Here is a 19,815-nt window from a genome sequence, read left to right on the forward strand (position 1 = left end):
AAACCAACAAAATTTTGTATATTCTAAGTAAAGAACATCTATGAAAACAGCTAAGAACAGCCAAATTTATTTAAATAAACCAAAGATGGAATTAGGAAAAAATACTAATATTTGACACATATATAAAAATATTACATTATGTTTGTAAATCTGTGATATGAAAGAACAACCACAAGCACACATGGATTTTATAAGTACTTGTACGGAGTACCTACTAATTCCATACAACCACACAAATATGATTTTTTTTCAAGAAAATTATAAAACTGATGATTCAAGTGTATATTTTATTGCCAAATTGCATAGTGTTTGCCCGAAAATAATATTTTATGATATTGGCAATACATGTAACACACAAATCAATATCAATCGATTTGTCAGTTTCAGTTTTTATTTTATTTTTCTTTTTGTTTTAGTTTGCCGTTTTTGAATATTATTTAGATTTTTCTTTTTTGTATGTATTGGTTTTGTTAATATAAAAAACACAAAATCACAAATTGTGAAAGTCTTCCCAGCATTAGGCTAATTGATAATATATAAGACTATAGCTGAGCGTATTTGTAGAAAATTTAAATAAGTATGTCTGAAAATTGTAAAGAAAAAGTGGTTTTGCCTCACCATGAACAGCAAAAGCTTTGCACAACACGGCTGCCGTATCGCCAAGGCAGAAAGTTAACTGCTGTAAAGGTTAGTAAGAGCTATTTTCCTTTAAAAAAAGGTATCTTTCCTCATTCTTTGACGGTTCCACCTACTCATATTCATAGTCTTCACATTTAGCCTTCACATCAATTTTATTTTAGCTATTCATGTCCCACTGTTGGGCAAAAGGCTATCCATCCATCCCTGAGAAAATACCAGTGTTACCTCTCTATTCCTTGTCAAATGCAAACAATCTGATTCATCTTGTTTTTGGCTTTTCTCTTTTCCCGTTGATATCGATTGAAATCTATGTACACCACAATCACGCCGCTGTTGGCAGGCCATTGGAATGTATATCAGCAAGCCAGACTATTTGAATGTCTATACCAAAATTAATTGTATTGATCAAAAATTTTTCTAAAACTTTATTTAACCTATCAATTCTTGCGGGCCTGATCTGACGCGATCTTATTGTTGTTCAATTGTTTTTATTATCTCCAGGGAAAAAAGGGTTAAAACATATTTTAAAGTTAGCTTGAAATACTTACAGAAATAGATATTTCCTAGCATAAGTTGTTTTACTGTACAAGTAATTACAGACATCTTTATTTTTAGACGTACACAGTAAACAATGAATCTAATCACCTGCTAATATTTGGAGTACCTTCCCTAAACCTTCGTCAAGAGGTCAAGTCCCTATTTGCAAGGTTCGGGAAACTCCTACAGTTCAACATTAGCACCGAACACCCTTCGGAAGTTTTTACTGAGACTTATCATGCAAGATTTGAGAAAATACAATCTGCGAGGGTAGCTAAGAAATTGCTTGACACGAAAAACTTTTACGGTGGATCATTGCACGTTTGTTATGCGCCTGAATTTGAGAGTTTTGATGAAACAAGACAGAAAATACTGAAAAGAAAGCAAGATGTATTATTCAGATTAAAATATTTAGAAATGGAAGGTATTAGAGAGAAGAAAATGAATGCCAAAGACAATGTAGAAGCAAGTCATGATATAGTTGTAGAAAATGATTGTATTGAGAAAACAAATAAAAGGACTATGAATATGGGTGAAGTTAACACAATTATTGTCAATAAAAAGAAGAAAACCAAAAAGATGAAGCCCACACCAATTTTTAATGAAATTATTGAAGATGAAACTTTCGGTAAAAATTTTAGAAATAATTTTAATTTTAACCTTAATCCCAGTTGTAGTGAAACTAAGGATTCAAGTTATAGGAATAGTGGTAGTAATAGTGAAAATAATTCACATGTAAATGACAAAATAAGTAATGTAGTGACAAAAAGAGGTAATGAAGAATTAGATATAGTCGATTTTACTTCAGCAGAAACAGATGTTGTCAGTAATATCAATGAAGCATTATGTTATAACCAATTTGGCAATGAAACTATTAAGAAAGTACCTTATAAGCCTGTCAATAAGATAATATTTAATATCAATAATAAAAAGAGCTAAAATGTATAATTTGTTTTAATAAAATTCCCTTGCTTGGAGATTTATTGGTAATTAAAAAACAAACTTAGTAAAAACATTTTTTATTAAATTCAATCATGAACAATTTTTTGTCATAAATAAATATAATGCTTTATAAACTTAACAGTATGTAACATATTTTTTTTATTACAAGTTTTAATTATAACTTTATACACAATATTGTTGAACACTTTACTATGATATTGTGTTTTTCTATGTGCAGTCTCAGAAGGATTTCTTTTTTGTACTGTACAAATTCTAAAACTTTGTCTAGGTTATGGGCCCAGACTTAAAAGATGAAATTTACAATTTTACATAGCCTACATACCTAACTCATGGATTAAATAAAACAAGCATGTCTCCAATTTAAATAAAAAATGTAGCATTTTTCCCGCCATGTTTAATTTTGACATTATATCCTACCTACCTAGGCACTTTGGATAACCTTAAAAATCTAAACTTTGTCTTTTTTCTGACTAGCTCTACTCTTCCTCTGGATATTCTTCTGGAGGCATCTCTTCTTGCTCGTCAAAGTCACAGTCGTCGACTCCCACTTCCTAAATTAGAATAATTTTACATGTAACTTTACTGTGTAAAAACTTTTTTAAGAAAAGCTTTTATTTAAATGCTCCCAAAAAGAAGAAAATATTTTTTTCCTAGAAAATTTTAACTATCAACTTATAACCACAATTTATATGACCATAAAAGCTTGTACCTGGGTTTACTTGTACCTATTTAATTGAGTAACATACTTATAGGTACTTACGCAAACGTCGCGACAAGCTTTTATGGTCATATGAATTGTGCTTATAAGTTGATAGTTAAAATTTTCAAGGAAAATTTTATTTTCTTCTTTTTGAAGCATTTAAATAAAAGCTTTTCTTTAAAAAGTTTTTTTTTCTTTTCATTTATATTTAATTAAGTCAAATCCTTACCTATTTTAAATTATTTTCATTTGGTAAGTATATTGTTATTTATAAATGTTTTTAACTTTTAAAGGTAATATATTTTTACCTTTAAAATATATTACCTTTAAAAGTTAAAAACATTAGAACAGAAGTATTTTATAGGTATAACGAAGTATTTTATAGGTATAACCTTTAAAATACTTCTTAAACAGTAAAAAATAATAAAAATAAAGTTATTTTCTCAACATTTACCGTGCCTTTGATGTAAATCTTAAGATTTATCAAGTGAATGGTGGTAAAAGTTCGAATCGCAAAATTGTTCGGACTTTTACCATTAAGAGTTGGTAAATCTTAGGTTTTACTGGAATATCTTAGGATTTACCGTAGTTCGTGCTTTTACAGTAACATATACAAAATTTCAGCTCAATCGGTTGAAGATATCCGCTTCAAAATTGAGTAGCAAGATTCCACCCGAACAAACAAACATACATACTACATTACAAGTTAAATAAAAGCTTTTAAAAAAAGGGTATTTGGCAATGTGCAGTGCTTAAACATTTATACTTGGTTTAGCCGGCCAGCCCTGGGGTATTATGTAATCTGTGCCTGGGTGCAAACTGTCTCAGTTTGCTACGCCTATGTCGATCACAGATTGATAATTGTAGATTTAAGTTTCAAGTTATGTATTAATAATTTGTGTACGTACATTTTAGCTGACATACATGCTAATATCTAGCGTGATTTAGAAGGGCCGCGCGCGCGGGGATTTTCGACCTTATCGAATTAATCGTCTAGCCTCTAATTCTGTGACTAACCCATATACCTATTTTCTTCATAGTCGTATGTGGAATAAAACATACAACTTTCTTGGCACTATCAATGCAGTGTTTTGCTATTGCCTTCTCCATTTCACACACAAGTTAATAATCAACCAGTGTGCAGGTTTCCTCACGACGTTTCCCTTCACCGGAAGCAAGTGGTGCTCGATGAAAACTACTATATATGAGTCAGATAGGTATACAAACTTATATTGCACGAGTAGGATTCGAACCTGAGACTTTTCGATCCACAGGCGGGCGTCTTATTTTCTTTTTCTTGCACTTATTAAACTGTAATGAAGTTAATCACGCATTCAAGTTATCTAAATGGTGTGTTACCTCATACTGCTGGTACTCGGAGACCAGGTCGTTCATGTTGCTCTCGGCTTCAGTGAACTCCATCTCGTCCATACCCTCCCCAGTGTACCAGTGGAGGAACGCCTCATGTGGACAACAGACAAACATTACCACAGAAGTACTTATATTTTAACCCTCCCCTTAACCCTTTCCCTCTTCGCACTTCAATGCAAATTTTCAAGTTCAATTGGTTGAGTAGACAGAGCGTGAAGAGGTGACAAACTTACTTTCGCATTTATAATATTAGTTAAGATTATGATAACATTAGCAATGTAACATCCATCCATATAAATACGAAAATCTATCTGTCCCGCTTTCACGGCTGTACCTCTGGACAGCTTTTGATGAAATTTAGTATGCATGTAGTTAAAGATCCCCGTTGAAACATAGACAAGACTACTTTTTTTTAATCAACCCCCATTTGTCTATAATAGGGTTGAAAGTGTATATGAAAATCTAAATTTAATATTCGTTTATAGACTTCGAGTAATAATTAGGCAACATGCGTAAACACATTAATCACATTAAATATCAAAAGTAATATTAAAGTAATATTCATTGGCGTGTGGTCTCGTATATAAAGGGTATAGAGGGGCTACCATAAAATACGTAACACGTTATTACGTCCATACACGATGCGTACACGATATGGGAAAAAGTTAACATGGACAGCATGTGAACTTTAGTAAGGTGCTATATGTTTATATGTTTTGTTGTAGGCCTTTAGAATAAGGAGATCCTTATCCTAACGCAGGATGTCGTACGGGCGACTAAAAAACTGTCTGTCATCAGCGTTTTCGCATAATCATAGGGTCCTCAATAGACAAAAATGGAAAAAGATCCGATAATGGATCTTCAAGATGGATTTAAGCGGACGTAGGACACTTTCCTACTATTTTTCCTCCACTTGTACAGTTTTTTTGTTTATTTTTTATATTATATCAATTTTAAAAGCGCAGATGAAAATCAGCGCTGTGGTTTTCACGCCATAGCAAGCTGAGCTGGCAATCTTTTCGGCAACGATGTCATTCTTGTTAAGTAGGTATAACCTATAAATTGTAATGTGTTTAAAACTTGTTTTTTTTTTTTGTGCCGAATAAAGCTTTTCTTTCTAGATATTCGTGGCGACAACATTTACGGAATTAATTTTTTTTTTGCAATTGCAACTTCCAAATGGTATTTACCCAAGGAACTTAGGTAATATTAATGTGCATTGGTTTAAGCTAACTGGAATGATTACAAATAACAAATGTCAAATTAATGACATTGAAAACTAGAACTACCTATTTGCTTTGATAAAAAGATCACATTTCCACAATGTCCACGCGCCAATAGGTACCTACAGTTCCTGAAATAGGGAATATTACTGCACATTTATCCCGCCAGAGTACAGCACTGTATGTTCGGTACACAAAAGCTTTGCCGCCTTTTGCTATGTCGATTAAAACGTATATTTTAGAGTAGTTTATTAATCCTTTCAGTTTTGCATTCGTTTGTGAAAATATACAAGTATATTTTCACAAACTTATGTGTTCACACACACTTCACAAACTTGTGGCATATTCGGGTGCCGAAATATTGGGAAAAATCTTTTTCCATAAGATAAAAAAACTTAACTATGGACGGTAACAGTTAACGGTCGAAAAGAAGCTCGGAACACTTCACACGTGAAGACTTATTTAAATATGGACTTCACACAGGTAAGATCTTCAGTTAAAATCAAGTTTATATTAGTTTATGACCACAGTTGACCAAATAATGCAAAACATAACCTAAAATAGTGTAATTATTTCCAGGATAATCCACTAAATCCTTCTTTGTCCTTTAAACTCGCACTACGATTGCGTAGAAGGTATTTTTGGTCGTAAATCTGCAACAATATTGAAAATTGGCCATTTTGTCTCCATTGGCAATGTTTGCGTACCTTAGTTGTACCAGTAGCGCCATCTGCACTGAGCTTTGCGTAATATACCCTATTGGGCACGAAATTTGTAGCCATCCCTTTCTGGCCAACTGTTATTGTCGTATGCAAGAAAAAAAAATCTACAAATTTTAGACCCAAGTTTAAGAACGGCTTTGCTTATACGTAAGCATTCTAGTGTAGTATTATAAATTCTTTGTATTTACCTTCCTCCTGAACATGACAGTGAACTGTTCAGATATCCGCTTGAAGATCTCCTGTATAGCGGTGGAGTTGCCCACAAACGTGGCGGCCATCTTGAGCCCGCGCGGCGGCACGTCGCACACCGCCACCTTCACGTTGTTGGGAATCCACTCCACGAAGTAGCTGCGGACGGTGACGGTTGTTACAAACATCTGTTAGTGTCTTTCGTAACAGTGAAGCTTATTATTCCGTGTTCGTAACCGTATAAAAGAGATTACATTGCTGTGGCAAATTAATGGTAATGTCAGTAAAGTATTTTAATCACCATAGATCTCAATTATACCTATTGGAATTTATTATATAATATTTATTTAATATAGTTATGTTTCTTTAACAGTTTTTAATATAGTTATTTCTTTTCTTACAAAGTGCTTCTTGGTCCTAGGGGCTGTCCAATAATCGCGTAATGTTTTTAGCTTTATTAAATTAAAAAGTTAATACTAATGCCATTTTATCCCGCCAGAGTGCAGTACTGTAGATTGGTAAACTAAAGCTTTGCCGCCTTTTGCTAAGTTAATCAAATCGTTTATTTTAGAGTATTTTATTAATCTCTTCATTATGTAAGCATTCGTTTGCAAAATATGCAACATATTCGGTGCCGAAATATTATATCAAAATATCTAAAAACTCTGTGAGCCAGGGTTGCTGGCTGAATTTCCTCGTCATACCTTGAGTTTTTATCCTGAACAGTGAGCATCTGTTCATCGACCTCCTTCATGGACATGCGACCGCGGAAGATGGCGGCCACCGTCAGATAGCGGCCGTGGCGCGGGTCGCACGCCGCCATCATGTTCACCGGGCTAAACATCTGGAAACCGAACGATTAAATTAGACCTTCACAGGCACTTTTTCTCGTCAATCTTTATATTTATAGTTATTTCTCACAAGCTACAAACTACTGGCATTTCGGAATGACCACTGCTGAGAAGAAATGCCGAAAGAAACTCATTTGAACAGTGTTGGTCCCTATCATGCCAGATCGGCTTACCATTATTGTTTCTTACAATGTTTTTTTTTTCTTTCTAATAATATATAAAAGTACATAATGTACATAGTCAAAAGGTATATCAAAACAGGTTATGATTGTGATCCGAGTGCTGATTATAATATATATATATATATATATCGATGTGAAACACAATTAACTTACATGAAAATATATGAGAAACGAGATGACCAGTTCCCTCTGGCAGCACCCGTTCACGAGTTGACGCATGGGTCAGCCATCGCGTAGCTCAACCATAATAGAGGGAACCTCACGACCCGGCCCACGACGCCACCACCAGATTGACCATTTGAGTGAGCATGACACACTCGATTCCCATGACTTCATAATTACAATTCTTATTCGTCGAAATAGAAGTATAATTCAGACACTTGAAGATCACAAATCACGTACATGTTTTACAAATAAAATTTAAATGCCATACGAATTATTATAACAAAAATAAAAATTATGAATAAAATAATAAAAAACAGTAAAATAAAAATTAGGAGATCATGTGTGGAGTGGCAAAGTTGTCGGGAGGATCCAAGCGTTTTTATCAGTCAAATAGGCGTTAATTGTGTAATACGCTTTATCCATTAAATTTTTCTAACAAACATGTTTATTTAAAAAATAACTAGGTGTTGCCAGCGTCTAAAAAACTACCATTATGTCATTCTCCAGCCACCCAATGGCGCTATTAAAAAAACATAGGTAGCCATCGCAATTTTTAACCTCTCACTTCGCAACTTGCTTTGGCCACAGATTTAAGAACTAATTAAATTTTTTGGGTAACGGTTCCCGCCCCCTTTGACTTAAAGTGGCTACAAATAATGTACATGTTCATTAAGAATTTTATAGATTGAAACAGAGATCGCGGGGCCCTTCTAAATCTATGGATGGAAATTAAATTAAAATGGGATATGTTTATTCTTTTTTTTTTCTTTTCTTCTTTGTGGCAATCAAACTTCATCAATAAAGCGTATTTTTGCCAGTGTCAAGTTACATTGTTATTGGAGGATAGGATAGGACTTAGGCAGTATTGAAGAATGAGGGCAATAAATACATACATTATCATATGTAATGTAAGGGTAAATAAATAGTGTTAAAAAGTTTATTCTTGATTGATAGATTAATTTGCTGTGCGCTAGTGTTGTGGTGTTCTGGCGTAGACACAGTACTTGGGCATAGGTAATATAGTTTTTGTTTCGCATTTGATGATTCTTTATAGAACGATTGTTAACTTACTTGTTGTGTTAATTCTGGAACTGTCAGTGCTCTGTATCCTTGGCTATTTCTGGCAGTGAGGGGAGCGAATCCTGGGAAAATAGCATTGATTAAAATTCAAATTCAAATCATTTATTCAGAAATTAGACCTTCACAGGCACATTTTCTCGTCAATCTTTATATTTATAGTTATTTCTCACAAGCTACAAACTACTGGCATTTCGGAACGACCACTGCTGAGAAGAAATGCCGGAAGAAACTCATTTGAACAGTGTTGGTCCCTATCATGCCAGATCGGCTTACCATTATTGTTTCTTACAATGTTTTTTTTTCTAATAATATGTATATAAAAGTACATAATGTACATAGTCAAAAGGTATATCAAAACAGGTTATGATTGTGATCCGAGTGCTGATTATATATATATCGATGTGAAACACAATTAACTTACATGAAAATATATTACATGTAAATATATGAGAAACGAGATGACCAGTTCCCTCTGGCAGCACCCGTTCACGAGTTGACGCATGGGACAGCCATCGCGTAGCTCAACCATAATAGAGGGAACCTCACGACCCGGCCCACGACGCCACCACCAGATTGACCATTTGAGTGAGCATGACACACTCGATTCCCATGACTTCATAATTACAATTCTTATTCGTCGAAATAGAAGTATAATTCAGACACTTGAAGATCACAAATCACGAAGTTTTACAATTAAGTGACAAAAGTGAAGTGACTCATATTTTTGATAAGCCCGTCTCGACCGTGTGGCGTGTGGTTCCATATAGGGATCCAATGTTCGAATGAGTTTCTTTCGGCATTTCTTCTCAGCAGTGGACGTTCCGAAAAGCCACCAGTTTGTAGCTTTGGTAAATTTAGAATATGACACATGAAACACTCGATAAAAATTATGGTACTTATGAAGACCTGGCATGAAGAAGTGCAGTCTCGGGAAGGGCACCATGTTGACGGCCAGCTTGCGGAGGTCCGCGTTCAGCTGCCCCGGGAACCGCAGGCACGTCGTCACCCCGGACATCGTCAGCTGTGGACGAGATGAGAGATAACTATAACAGTATGAAGTGGTGGTGGTGTAATGGTTAAGACGCCCGCCTGTGGATCGAAAGGTCTTAGGTTCGTATCCTACACTGCTTCCGGTGAAGGAAAACGTCATGAAGAAACCTGCACACCGGTGGACAGTTTAGTTCACTAGTGTGTATGCGACTACTTGCCACTAGATCGCGGTAAGTAATAGTAAAAGTCATGTCAGATGCCTTTAGGCGATTTGAATAAAATACAATACAAAAAACACACTCGATATGATGAATAATATAAATAGTCGCTTCCCGTTGTCTGTCCCTAAGTATGTATGCTTAAGATTTGATGTGTTTTTTTTAATAGATAGATATGATTCGTGAGGAAGGTTTAGGTGTATAATTTATTATGGTTTTACACGAGCGAAGCCGGGTTGGGCCGCTAGTATGTGTGGCGACATCTACCACGCCACATGCATAACGGCGCAGATGTAAAAAGCCGACCAAACGCAACGAATAACAAGCCACACAAGTGATCCAGGACACTACGGACAGATGGCACGACGGTCGACTCACTATGGACAGCTAACAAGCCTAGACCGCGCAGACAGTGCGTTTACGATTGGAAGCATAAATACAACCTCCGACACGACACCGTCTGCCGCGTGCGGTCCCCGGCGCCGGAAGATCTTCCCTGCGGTGCCGGTCGAGCATAATTACCTAGCTCCCGCTGTCTGTCGCAATAAGCTTTCTATCACTGGTCCGATGGACACAAACACAGAAACGCGTGCGTGCACGACACACCCAAAACCGCAGACAAACATCTGTGATCACGAGTACAAATAATCACAACTAGACGCGTTGCCCAGGGCTCGCGAACTATTGGATTATAGCCTTCGCTTCGGTAGTTTCGGAGATTACCCGCCTCAAACATACAAACTCACAAACGCTTACTTCTTTATAATAATAGTATAGACAACAGAAAAGCTGCTTGCTTTGCAGCTGAAGACCTACCATGAAACATACAAACACATAACACGTCCACATGCTGTCACTTTTTCACATAACGTCTACGCACCGTGTAAAAAGGAGAGAACGCAATGACATACCTACTACGTGTTCTTAACCCCCCACGCAAAAAGAGGGGTGTTATAAGTTTGACAGCTAACTATGTCTGTCTGTGTACGAGGCACCGTAGCTCATCAACGGGTGAACAGATTTGAATGCGTATTTTTTATTTGATAGCCAATTTTTATACTGTGGTTCTTACATATGTTTGATCAAAATCGGTTCAGCCGTTCAAGGGTTGCAGCGAAATGAATATTGAAGTCAGGGCGGATTTTTAATTTGTCTAATAAATAAACTTGAATACGTTTCATGGTAGGCAGGAATCGCTATAAATAAATATAATAAAAGTATAAATCACACTCACACAGATTGAGCTAGCCCCAAAGTAAGTTCGAGACTTGTGTTACGGGATACTAACTCAACGATACTATATTTTATAACAAATACATATATAGATAAACATTCAAGACCCGGGCCAATCAGAAAAAGATCATTTTCCATCGTGACCCGACCGGGGCTCGAACCTGGGACCTCTCGGTTCAGAGGCAAGCACTTTGCAACTGCGCCACCGAGGTCGTTGCCAGATAGGTAAGAGAGATAAACTCACAGATACAAGATGGTTCAGGTCTCCGTAAGTTGGTGACGCCAGACGCAGAGTTCGGAAACAAATATCATAGAGCGCTTCGTTATCAATGCAGAACGTCTCATCTGTATTCTCCACCAGCTGATGGACTGACAGCGTCGCATTGTATGGCTCCACAACCGTGTCTGACACCTGTAACAGTTAGTTAGTTAGTTAGAAGCAGTTTAAAACAAAAAGTTTAAAAAGTTGAATCGGTGGTGGTGTAATTGTTAAAGACGCCCGTCTGTGGATCGATAGGTGTCAGGTTCGTATCCTTCTCGTGCCGTAGGAGTTTGTATATCGATCTGACACATAATAAGCTTCCGGTGAAGGAAAACATCGTGAGGAAACCTGCACACTGGATGACAGTTTAGTTCACTAGTGTGTATGCGGCTACCTGCCACTAGATGGCGGTAAGTATTCGTAAAAGTCATGTATCAGGCTACTTGAATAAAATCTGACACCAGTGTTAGCAATACCACACTCGATATGATGATGAGTTTAAAATATGAGTATTTTCTTCGATTTTCAGTATAAGATTGCAGATACATTTTTAGACAATTTTGATTAGACGCATGGTTCCAATGCCAGCTCCGCGCTGTCGCCGAACCTATGCCGACAGGAATGCGTGAACATTGCATAAGTAGTTAGTATTACTAGTGCTTTTATTTACGGCAATGAAAAACCAGCAATGTATACCGAACTGCCACAGTTTGGAAACTGTTCGACGACAGCGTGGAGCCGGCGTCCTAGGTACTAATATAATATTATAAATGCGAAAGTTTTCGAGGATGTGCGAATTTAAAAAACTAAAATATGAAAAAATAAAAAAATAATAATAAAATACGAATATGAAAACCTAAAACTGTTAAAACCTAAATCTGTTACATAATATGTTTGTTAATCTTTCACGGACGGGAGCGAAGCCCGGAATAAAACTAGTGTGAACTCACTTTAGGTGACGGCATAACACTGAAAGTGTTAACAATTCTGTCAGGGTACTCCTCTCGCAGCTTGCTCAGCAGCAGCGTGCCAAGACCTGACCCGGTGCCGCCACCTAGCGAGTGCGTGAGTTGGAACCCTGAGAATATAAAAGATAAAGATTTAAAATACATATTATTAGCACAACTGGTGTCGAATTGATGTATAAAAAAGTTAAACGCACCGCTTTATTAATGAAAATTCAGTTCTCTAATTAGGCTTGGAATAGTTTGTCTTTGTGTTATTTCACGTTGAAAGAATGAGACAAATGCAAAGAATATCAACTGGAAGAGATTTCATTTCATAAGTGGCATCCTTGTACTCATTTTTATAATGTAATTTATATCAAACTAGCTGATGCCCGCGCTTTCGTTCGCGTGGCCGCAAACAATTTTTGGTAAGAAGTCAAAATATTACAGAAATTTAACTGTACAGACAAAGCTTAACGATACTTATACAGAATATACTCATACGACTGAAATATATATTTCCTATAGTATAGCTGCACCATTGTGACTCTTCTCCAGGTGTTCCAGTTCTTCGATTTTTATATCTCAACAGAAAATGCTCATCAGACTGAACAACTTGTGTTAAGGCGTAATTTCTACATTTCCTATAGTTTAGCTGTACAATCTCTCCATTCTCCATCAGGTGTTCCAGTTTTCAAAATCATTGAAACCATATATTTTGCCCAGGCTTAATAGCTGTATAACATAAAAAGTTTCATTCAAATACGTCCAGTAGTTCCGAAGATTAGCGTGTACAAACAGAGTTTTTTTTTTCAAATTCTTTCTCTGTTACTATGACTGACTCTATCGACCAATCGATTAATTTTATTTTTATATATATTCAATGTACAGGATTTTTTTTCTACTGTTTTATTATATGTATTGATATAGAAAAAGTTAGTCACTTAATTACTGGAAGTATTGTATAATCTGTGGCCACTGACCATGACCACGTCTATTACGAGTATCTCTACAACTTGGGGTAAACGTTACAACAAATGGTGATTGCTTCTAACAAATGGAACACATTTTCTATGTTCCGTAGGTATTATGTAATCTGTGTCCGTAGTAACAAATGTATATTTATAGTTGTGTGGCGACATCTATCACGCCACAAGCACAACGCCGACACAATTTCCGAAATAGATAGTTCGCAACACTACGGACAGATGGCGCCAATGGTTGGGTTGACGGGACTGGCTTGCGGTTTAGATTTTGTTAAGGATAAATATGTCTTCATATAAAACATAAAACAGTTTAGCCTCACCTTGGAGACAGTCACAGCCTTCAGACTCCTTCCTGACGACGTCCATGACAGAGTCCACGAGCTCAGCGCCTTCTGTGTAGTGTCCCTTCGCCCAATTATTGCCTGAAAATATTAAAATAATTGTCACGACGGGCGAATACGGTGTAAAGCTATAATTTTGTGGTAAATATTGAAGGCCTATCACGAAACATGCAAACAAACTAACCAGTTACTAACTTAGCAATCATGGTTGAAAGTATTATTTAACGTCAATAAAGTGATGTATTATATTTATCTGTGGCGACATCTACCACGCCTCATGCACAAACGCTGCAGATGTATAAAGCCGACCAAATGCAACGAATAACAAGCCACACAAATGATCCACGACTCTATGCACAGATGGCACTACGGTCGGCCCACTACCAGAAGCTAACAAGCCTAAACCGCGCAGACAGTGCGTTTTCGATTGGAAGCATATATATATATATATATATATATATATATATATATATATATATATATATTCGCGATGTCCTCTGCTCGCGCAACGAAAATCCCTCGCGACTCGCGAGCGATGGCAAAGTAAGCATTATTTTCGGCGCGTTCATGACTTTTGTTACATAAATCTCCGTGGCGTGAGGCCCCTCGGATAGTGAGGTTATTAGCTTTAGCTCACGTCGCCCTCGTCCCACGCCACTTCTACATATCATATTAAGCTGAAATTTGAATGAAACTCACCAGCGCCGCTTTGTCCGAACACATAATTGTCTGGTCTGAACAGCTGTCCGTACGTAGAGGACCTGATCGCGTCCATGGTGCCTGGCTCCAGGTCCACAAGCACTGCGCGGGGCACGAACCGGTTGCCTGGGTAAACAAGGTAATGCAATCGTACTATAATATAGATGCGAAAGTTTGTGAAGATATATGTTTGTCTTCTTTCACACAAAATCTACTCAACGGATTGTTATGAAATTTGGTGTACGAGTAGAATATAACCTGGAATAACACATAGGGTACTTTTTATCCCGAAATTCCCACGGTGCGAAGCCCCGAGGCGCAGCTAGTAAATGATAGGGCTAGCTTTTCAATGAAATAGCTGATTTAACCACCGGCTATGATAGTCATATAATATTGAGCGGCCATATTACCTAGCGTGGATGTCGTAGGAGGCGACTAAGTGAGTCGGACTTAAGACACACGCACAGATTTAAGGGACTACAGAAAGGGATGCAGGTATTTAAAAGAAAGAGATGTAGGATGACCTTCCTTTTCTATTAAATACGTGCATTTCCTTCTTTAGACCCTAGATTGCCCCTGCGGCAGGTGTGTGAGTAGCCTGCCTTATAGACAACAAAATACGATTGAAAAATCATCGCTAAATCTTTAAAATGTTGGCTTTGTCACAGCCATATGAATCCAACCACCAGACAGTAACATTCCATTTTACATCGTCAACTGTACCGACGACTTCAGAGGCTCGATTCTCATGCAATCGAAGTCCAATTTTCTCCAATTTTTTTAATAGATTTAACACGGTTTCTTGACTTAAGAGAAATCACAATTGAAAGAGTTTAATTCAGTGCATCAGTCGATCGACTTTTCCCATTGTAAATATGCATTTATGATATGAACTTCGAGTGCTGATGATAGTTTAAATGGCAACTTAGATCATTAACTAGTAACAGACGGACACACATTCTGCTTACCATCAGCGGCCTGGTTGTAGTAGACCTCGATTCTGTCGAGTTGCAGGTCGCTGTCCCCAATGTACTTTCCGGTCGTGTCGATGCCATGCTCGTCTGATATTATCTCCCAGAACTGTAATTAATAATTACAACTTAATTTTAATTTGATGACGTTTTGGCCATATTTATTATTAAATAATAAATAAATAAATATAAATATATTGGGACAAATCACACAGATTGAGCTAGTCCCAAAGTAAGTTCGAGACTTGTGTTATGGGATACTAACTCAACGATACTGTATTTTATAATAAATACATATATAAATAAACATCCAAGACCCGGGCCAATCAGAAAAAGATCATTTTCCATCATGACCCGACCGGGGATCGAACCCGGGACCTCTCGGTTCAGTGGCAAGAACCTTACCACTGCGCCACCGAGGTTGTCAAATTATTATTAGTAACAAATAACTATATCATCTCAAAAATAACTTAAGTATATACTTGTAAATTAAAAATAAAGAAGGTTATATATACAGTTATATCTATAACAATAACTATTCGAAGGCCCTTATTGACCGAGCGAGCGAACCTAGCGAGGTCTACGAACCAACTTGAGGCAAAAATACGTTTTTTTGTATGTATGTATATATGTATGTACGTATGTATGTTTGTAACGCGATAATTTTTGAACCGTTGATTTGATTTTGATGAAATTTAAAAGGTACGGGATCTGTCAAATGAATTTTTAAGTTCGTGGAAATATTCACATTTATGGTGTACAACACAACAACTAGCAATATAGGTCCCGTTTTACCCATCGCTTACGCAACTCTAAAAACTACCTCTAATAAAACGGGTCATTAACATTTCTGAATCCATAGACAAAATATCGTGCCTAACCATAATCGTAGAAAACGGCCACGCCTGTCATTGCTTACCACGCATGAGCGCACGCGCAACGCAAGCTTACACATCATACTCATTATTTACACATATGATTTTAACTGTATATATGTATGACCGAGAATATTTCTATATGCTAAACAGGGGCGTAGATACCGCTGAATCTATGATACGGGCCCCCGGGCTACTGGGGCCCCTATGTGTGTTAACAAAAATTAGTAAAATGTATTCGCAGTACACTTTAATAGTCTTAGGTAGGCCGTACTTCGCGGGAAATCATAGCAAATACCAGCTGCGCCCCGGGGCTTCGCTCCCGTGGGAATTCTGGGATAAAAAGTATCCCATGTTATATTCTACCCGTGTACCAAATTTCGTAACAATTCGCCCAGTAGATTTGCGTGAAAGAGTAACAAACACATGCACACATACATCCTCACAAACTTCCGCATTTATAATAGCAGTAGGATTGGTAGGACTGTTTCCTGTAATTTGTATATGTGTACAAAAACATATAAGTAAATAAATAATATACAGTTTAGTTCCAGACAAAAATCTGTAGAGGACAGAACGGGAGGCTGTGGCTTCACCCGTGTAACTTTGTGGCTTTGTCCGCTTATAAATTATTACTGTCAATGTCTCCGGTTCTAAGCAACGTGTCGCGATGAAACTTATACCAGATTTTAAGTTAGACCATCCTCTATACAACTGCGTGAACCGCATCAAATTTCATTCAGTAGTTTTTGCGTGATGCGCGAACAAAGTTGCAACAGACAAAAATTGTAAAAACAATTGTTTTGGCTTCTAATAATCCCATAAAGACGCCCTATCATTTTTCTTAATATCATTAATATCTCCTATGTACAGTATAGCCCATTTACAGTTTTATTATATGTACTATTGTTATGTATAGATTTCTGGATATGTTCAAACTGCCGGTCAAATGAATTAAAACATTTCCCACTCCGACAGACACGCTACGCCTCTGTTATTAAATCAAACACATACAGTTATAATGTACTTGCAATACGGTCGAGTTTGCAATGGAATTATTCTGTTACGTGTCTAGGTATTATATTCGTGTCAAGGTTAAGTATAGTTTGTTTCAGAATAATGTTAGGTGACTAAATTATGAATACATACCTACCTACCTGGTTACTATTGTGATATAATAAAATTGTCATAAGCACTTATGACACCATAGAGGGATTTCTGCAAGGGTGGAATCACATTGCACCCGATAGAGATCTATCGAAACAGAAATAAGAGGCCTTTGCCCAGCAGTGGGACACTTAAACAGGTTATTAAAAAAAAAAATTAAAAAAAAAGCACTTATATGTCACTGTACAGTCAACGTCATATCAACCTACAAAATTCATTGCGAAGTCGTTCGTCGCTATTACGGCGCCAATAGAGGTTGCTTGATGTGCTGGTGACTGTATGAAAAATTTGTTCGCATGTCAAGAAGTAACTTAAATAAGTAATAAGCTACTTCTTGATTGTACCTATAGTGCCTTTGAGCGTACAAAATGTGACACCCAGTGTTAGTAATTAACACACACGAAGGAGGACTTAATTTATACTTACTAGCCGCGCCCCGGGTTTTCGCTCCCGTGGTAATTTCGGGATAAAAAGTACCTATGTGTTATTCCAGGTTATTATCTACCCGTGTACCAAATTTTTTAACAATCGGTCCAGTAGATAATGCGTGAAGAGGTAACAAACAAATAAACTTACTTTCGCATTTATAAAATTAAATAAATAAATATATCAGGACAAATCACACAGGTTGTGCTAGCCCCAAATATTAGTTGGGATTATAATATTAGTTGGCAAAAAACCATAGGTAGTCGCCTCGTACGACATCCATTGCGGGATACAAAGTGGTCTTATTCTAGGGCGGGACCACATGCCGCCATCAGAAGTATCGTACTTCCTACAAATATCATAAATGCGAAAGTTTGTGAGGATATATGTGTGTATATGTATGTAACTCTTTCGCAAAATCTACTGGACGTATTCTTATGAAATTTGGTACACGGGTAGAGTACCTGGAATACATAGGGTACTTTTTATCCCGAAATTCCCACGGGAGCGAAGCCCCGGGGCGCAGCTAGTTTCAATTTATACTTATGTATGACAGTCTTAAGAAAAGTCGCATTTGAAAGGAATTATATGTGTTTTATTTTATTTATTATTTTATTTATACCTATCGCATGTGTGTGCACCTACCGAAACATTTTTTTTTTCTTTTTTTTTAAATCTGTGACACAGATTTACTTTTTCGCGATTGGAGTAACACCGGAAATATGCCGTTGCCAAAATTACAAACAAAACAATTCATAAAATTTAAATATAGAAATGAAAAGTGTTACACGCTGGCCGAAACGTGCGCACTCGAAATTAGAATGTGTTTTAAAAAAAAGCATAAATTTAAAACAAATAATGTCAATTAACCTTAGATCCGATTTGATTGCCGCATTGGCCCGCCTGCAGATGAACAATTTCACGCATTTTCTATAAAATTTTCACAAAATACACGAGCCGCTTACTCAGAGATGCCGCGGTATAAACTATTTTAAGATCTAGCGCGCACGCCTTCCCGCGTTCGTTTTTCATTCATAGACTAAGTACTGTTTTCTTAAAACGTAACAGTACGTATAACTGTCTAGAAAACAATATTTCTCGTTATAAAATCTGTTGCCTCGCTCGCGCATGATATCACTTATCATACGTAATTCGTGGTCCTTGATCTCTGTTATACCTAGATGACATAATCTTATAGTTAAAGTTATGTGGTTAATCTTATAGTTAAGTATAAGAATATTATGTAACTTCTTATATATGTGGGTTAAATAATTTTCTTCCGTCCGTAGATCATATTCACTCAATCGGTAAAAAAAGAATCTTTGACTTCCGGGTTTGTAATATCTCGGGTCATGGTTTATTTGAAATAAAAATAAATTTTGCTATCTATAAGGTATCTATAATATTTATTTTATCTATGTACATACATATATATGCACATATATATACATATATTTATCTTGTATATTAAATAACAATATAGATTAAAAAATTTCTATTTTTATTTTATTTCACTAGTACAGGCCCAGCTGATAATCAGCGCTGTGGCTCATGCTGCAGCTTAACTTTGTCGGCTTCCATTTTCGAATTTTCCGTTAATACGAAGCTCCTACAAAATTAGATATTGGCCATAGATGATTTAATAGCATAATATATAAACATATGTACTTAAATGTGTTTTGTTTAGCCGATATAACGTTTCTCATTTTTTCCTTTCTTTGTACAACTAAAATAATTATATTCGGATCAAAAAAACATTAACCTATTCGTTCGTTTATAAACAGCGGGTATCGACAGCTGTGGGGCAAAGCTAGTCTATATAATAGCTAGCCCGGGGCATCGTACGGCGCTCCCGTGGGAATGCAACGAAATAATGGCAGGTAGGTACTTTGTAAAGCAAGGTTCTTTGAATTACCCACGGGAGCTTACGGTAAAGGCTTTGTGCTAGAGAGAGACAGAAATCAACGGAGGAAACAGATCACAGATTATAAGAACATTAAAAGTTAGTTTGGTATAATTAGGTGCGTTATGTTACTAAAAGAAGAAAATATATAATATTTTACTTTCATCAGCACTTG

At 36.6% G+C, this 19,815-nt stretch overlaps 2 protein-coding genes across 2 annotated transcripts; one reads left to right on the forward strand and one right to left on the reverse strand.

The window, feature by feature from the left end:
• The first annotated feature begins 337 nt into the window (after positions 1 to 337).
• LOC128682265 (uncharacterized protein) lies at positions 338 to 2,523 on the forward strand. Its single transcript, XM_053766890.1, has 2 exons — positions 338 to 687; positions 1,255 to 2,523. Exons 1-2 carry the CDS (start codon positions 580 to 582, stop codon positions 2,113 to 2,115), a joined length of 969 nt encoding a protein of 322 aa, XP_053622865.1. The 5' UTR covers positions 338 to 579; the 3' UTR covers positions 2,116 to 2,523.
• On the reverse strand, positions 2,179 to 18,812 carry LOC128682263 (tubulin beta chain-like). Its single transcript, XM_053766889.2, has 12 exons — positions 18,608 to 18,812; positions 15,267 to 15,378; positions 14,299 to 14,424; positions 13,579 to 13,680; positions 12,276 to 12,403; positions 11,308 to 11,475; positions 9,529 to 9,643; positions 8,614 to 8,684; positions 7,049 to 7,188; positions 6,344 to 6,503; positions 4,199 to 4,300; positions 2,179 to 2,690 (listed from the first exon to the last, which is right to left on the reverse strand). The coding sequence occupies exons 1-12, from the start codon at positions 18,662 to 18,664 to the stop codon at positions 2,616 to 2,618; spliced, it is 1,356 nt and encodes a 451-aa protein (XP_053622864.1). The 5' UTR covers positions 18,665 to 18,812; the 3' UTR covers positions 2,179 to 2,615.
• Positions 18,813 to 19,815: the final 1,003 nt, after the last annotated feature.

The sequence above is a fragment of the Plodia interpunctella genome, chromosome 29, assembly GCF_027563975.2.
Source record: "Plodia interpunctella isolate USDA-ARS_2022_Savannah chromosome 29, ilPloInte3.2, whole genome shotgun sequence".
NCBI classification, from domain to species: Eukaryota; Metazoa; Arthropoda; class Insecta; order Lepidoptera; family Pyralidae; genus Plodia; species Plodia interpunctella.

What these genes read in the sequence shown, in the direction of transcription:
- LOC128682265 (XM_053766890.1), top strand. Translation starts at nt 580, where the DNA reads ATGTCTGAAAATTGTAAAGAAAAAGTGGTTTTGCCTCACCATGAACAG. An exon ending in GAAAGTTAACTGCTGTAAAG is followed by an intron (nt 688 to 1,254) that starts GTTAGTAAGAGC and finishes CTTTATTTTTAG; the next exon opens with ACGTACACAGTAAACAATGA.
- LOC128682263 (XM_053766889.2), bottom strand. Translation starts at nt 18,664, where the DNA reads ATGCGTGAAATTGTTCATCTGCAGGCGGGCCAATGCGGCAATCAAATC. An exon ending in GTGTTATGCCGTCACCTAAA is followed by an intron (nt 11,476 to 12,275) that starts GTGAGTTCACAC and finishes TAACTGTTACAG; the next exon opens with GTGTCAGACACGGTTGTGGA. An exon ending in CTGTCATGTTCAGGAGGAAG is followed by an intron (nt 4,301 to 6,343) that starts GTAAATACAAAG and finishes TGTCCACATGAG; the next exon opens with GCGTTCCTCCACTGGTACAC.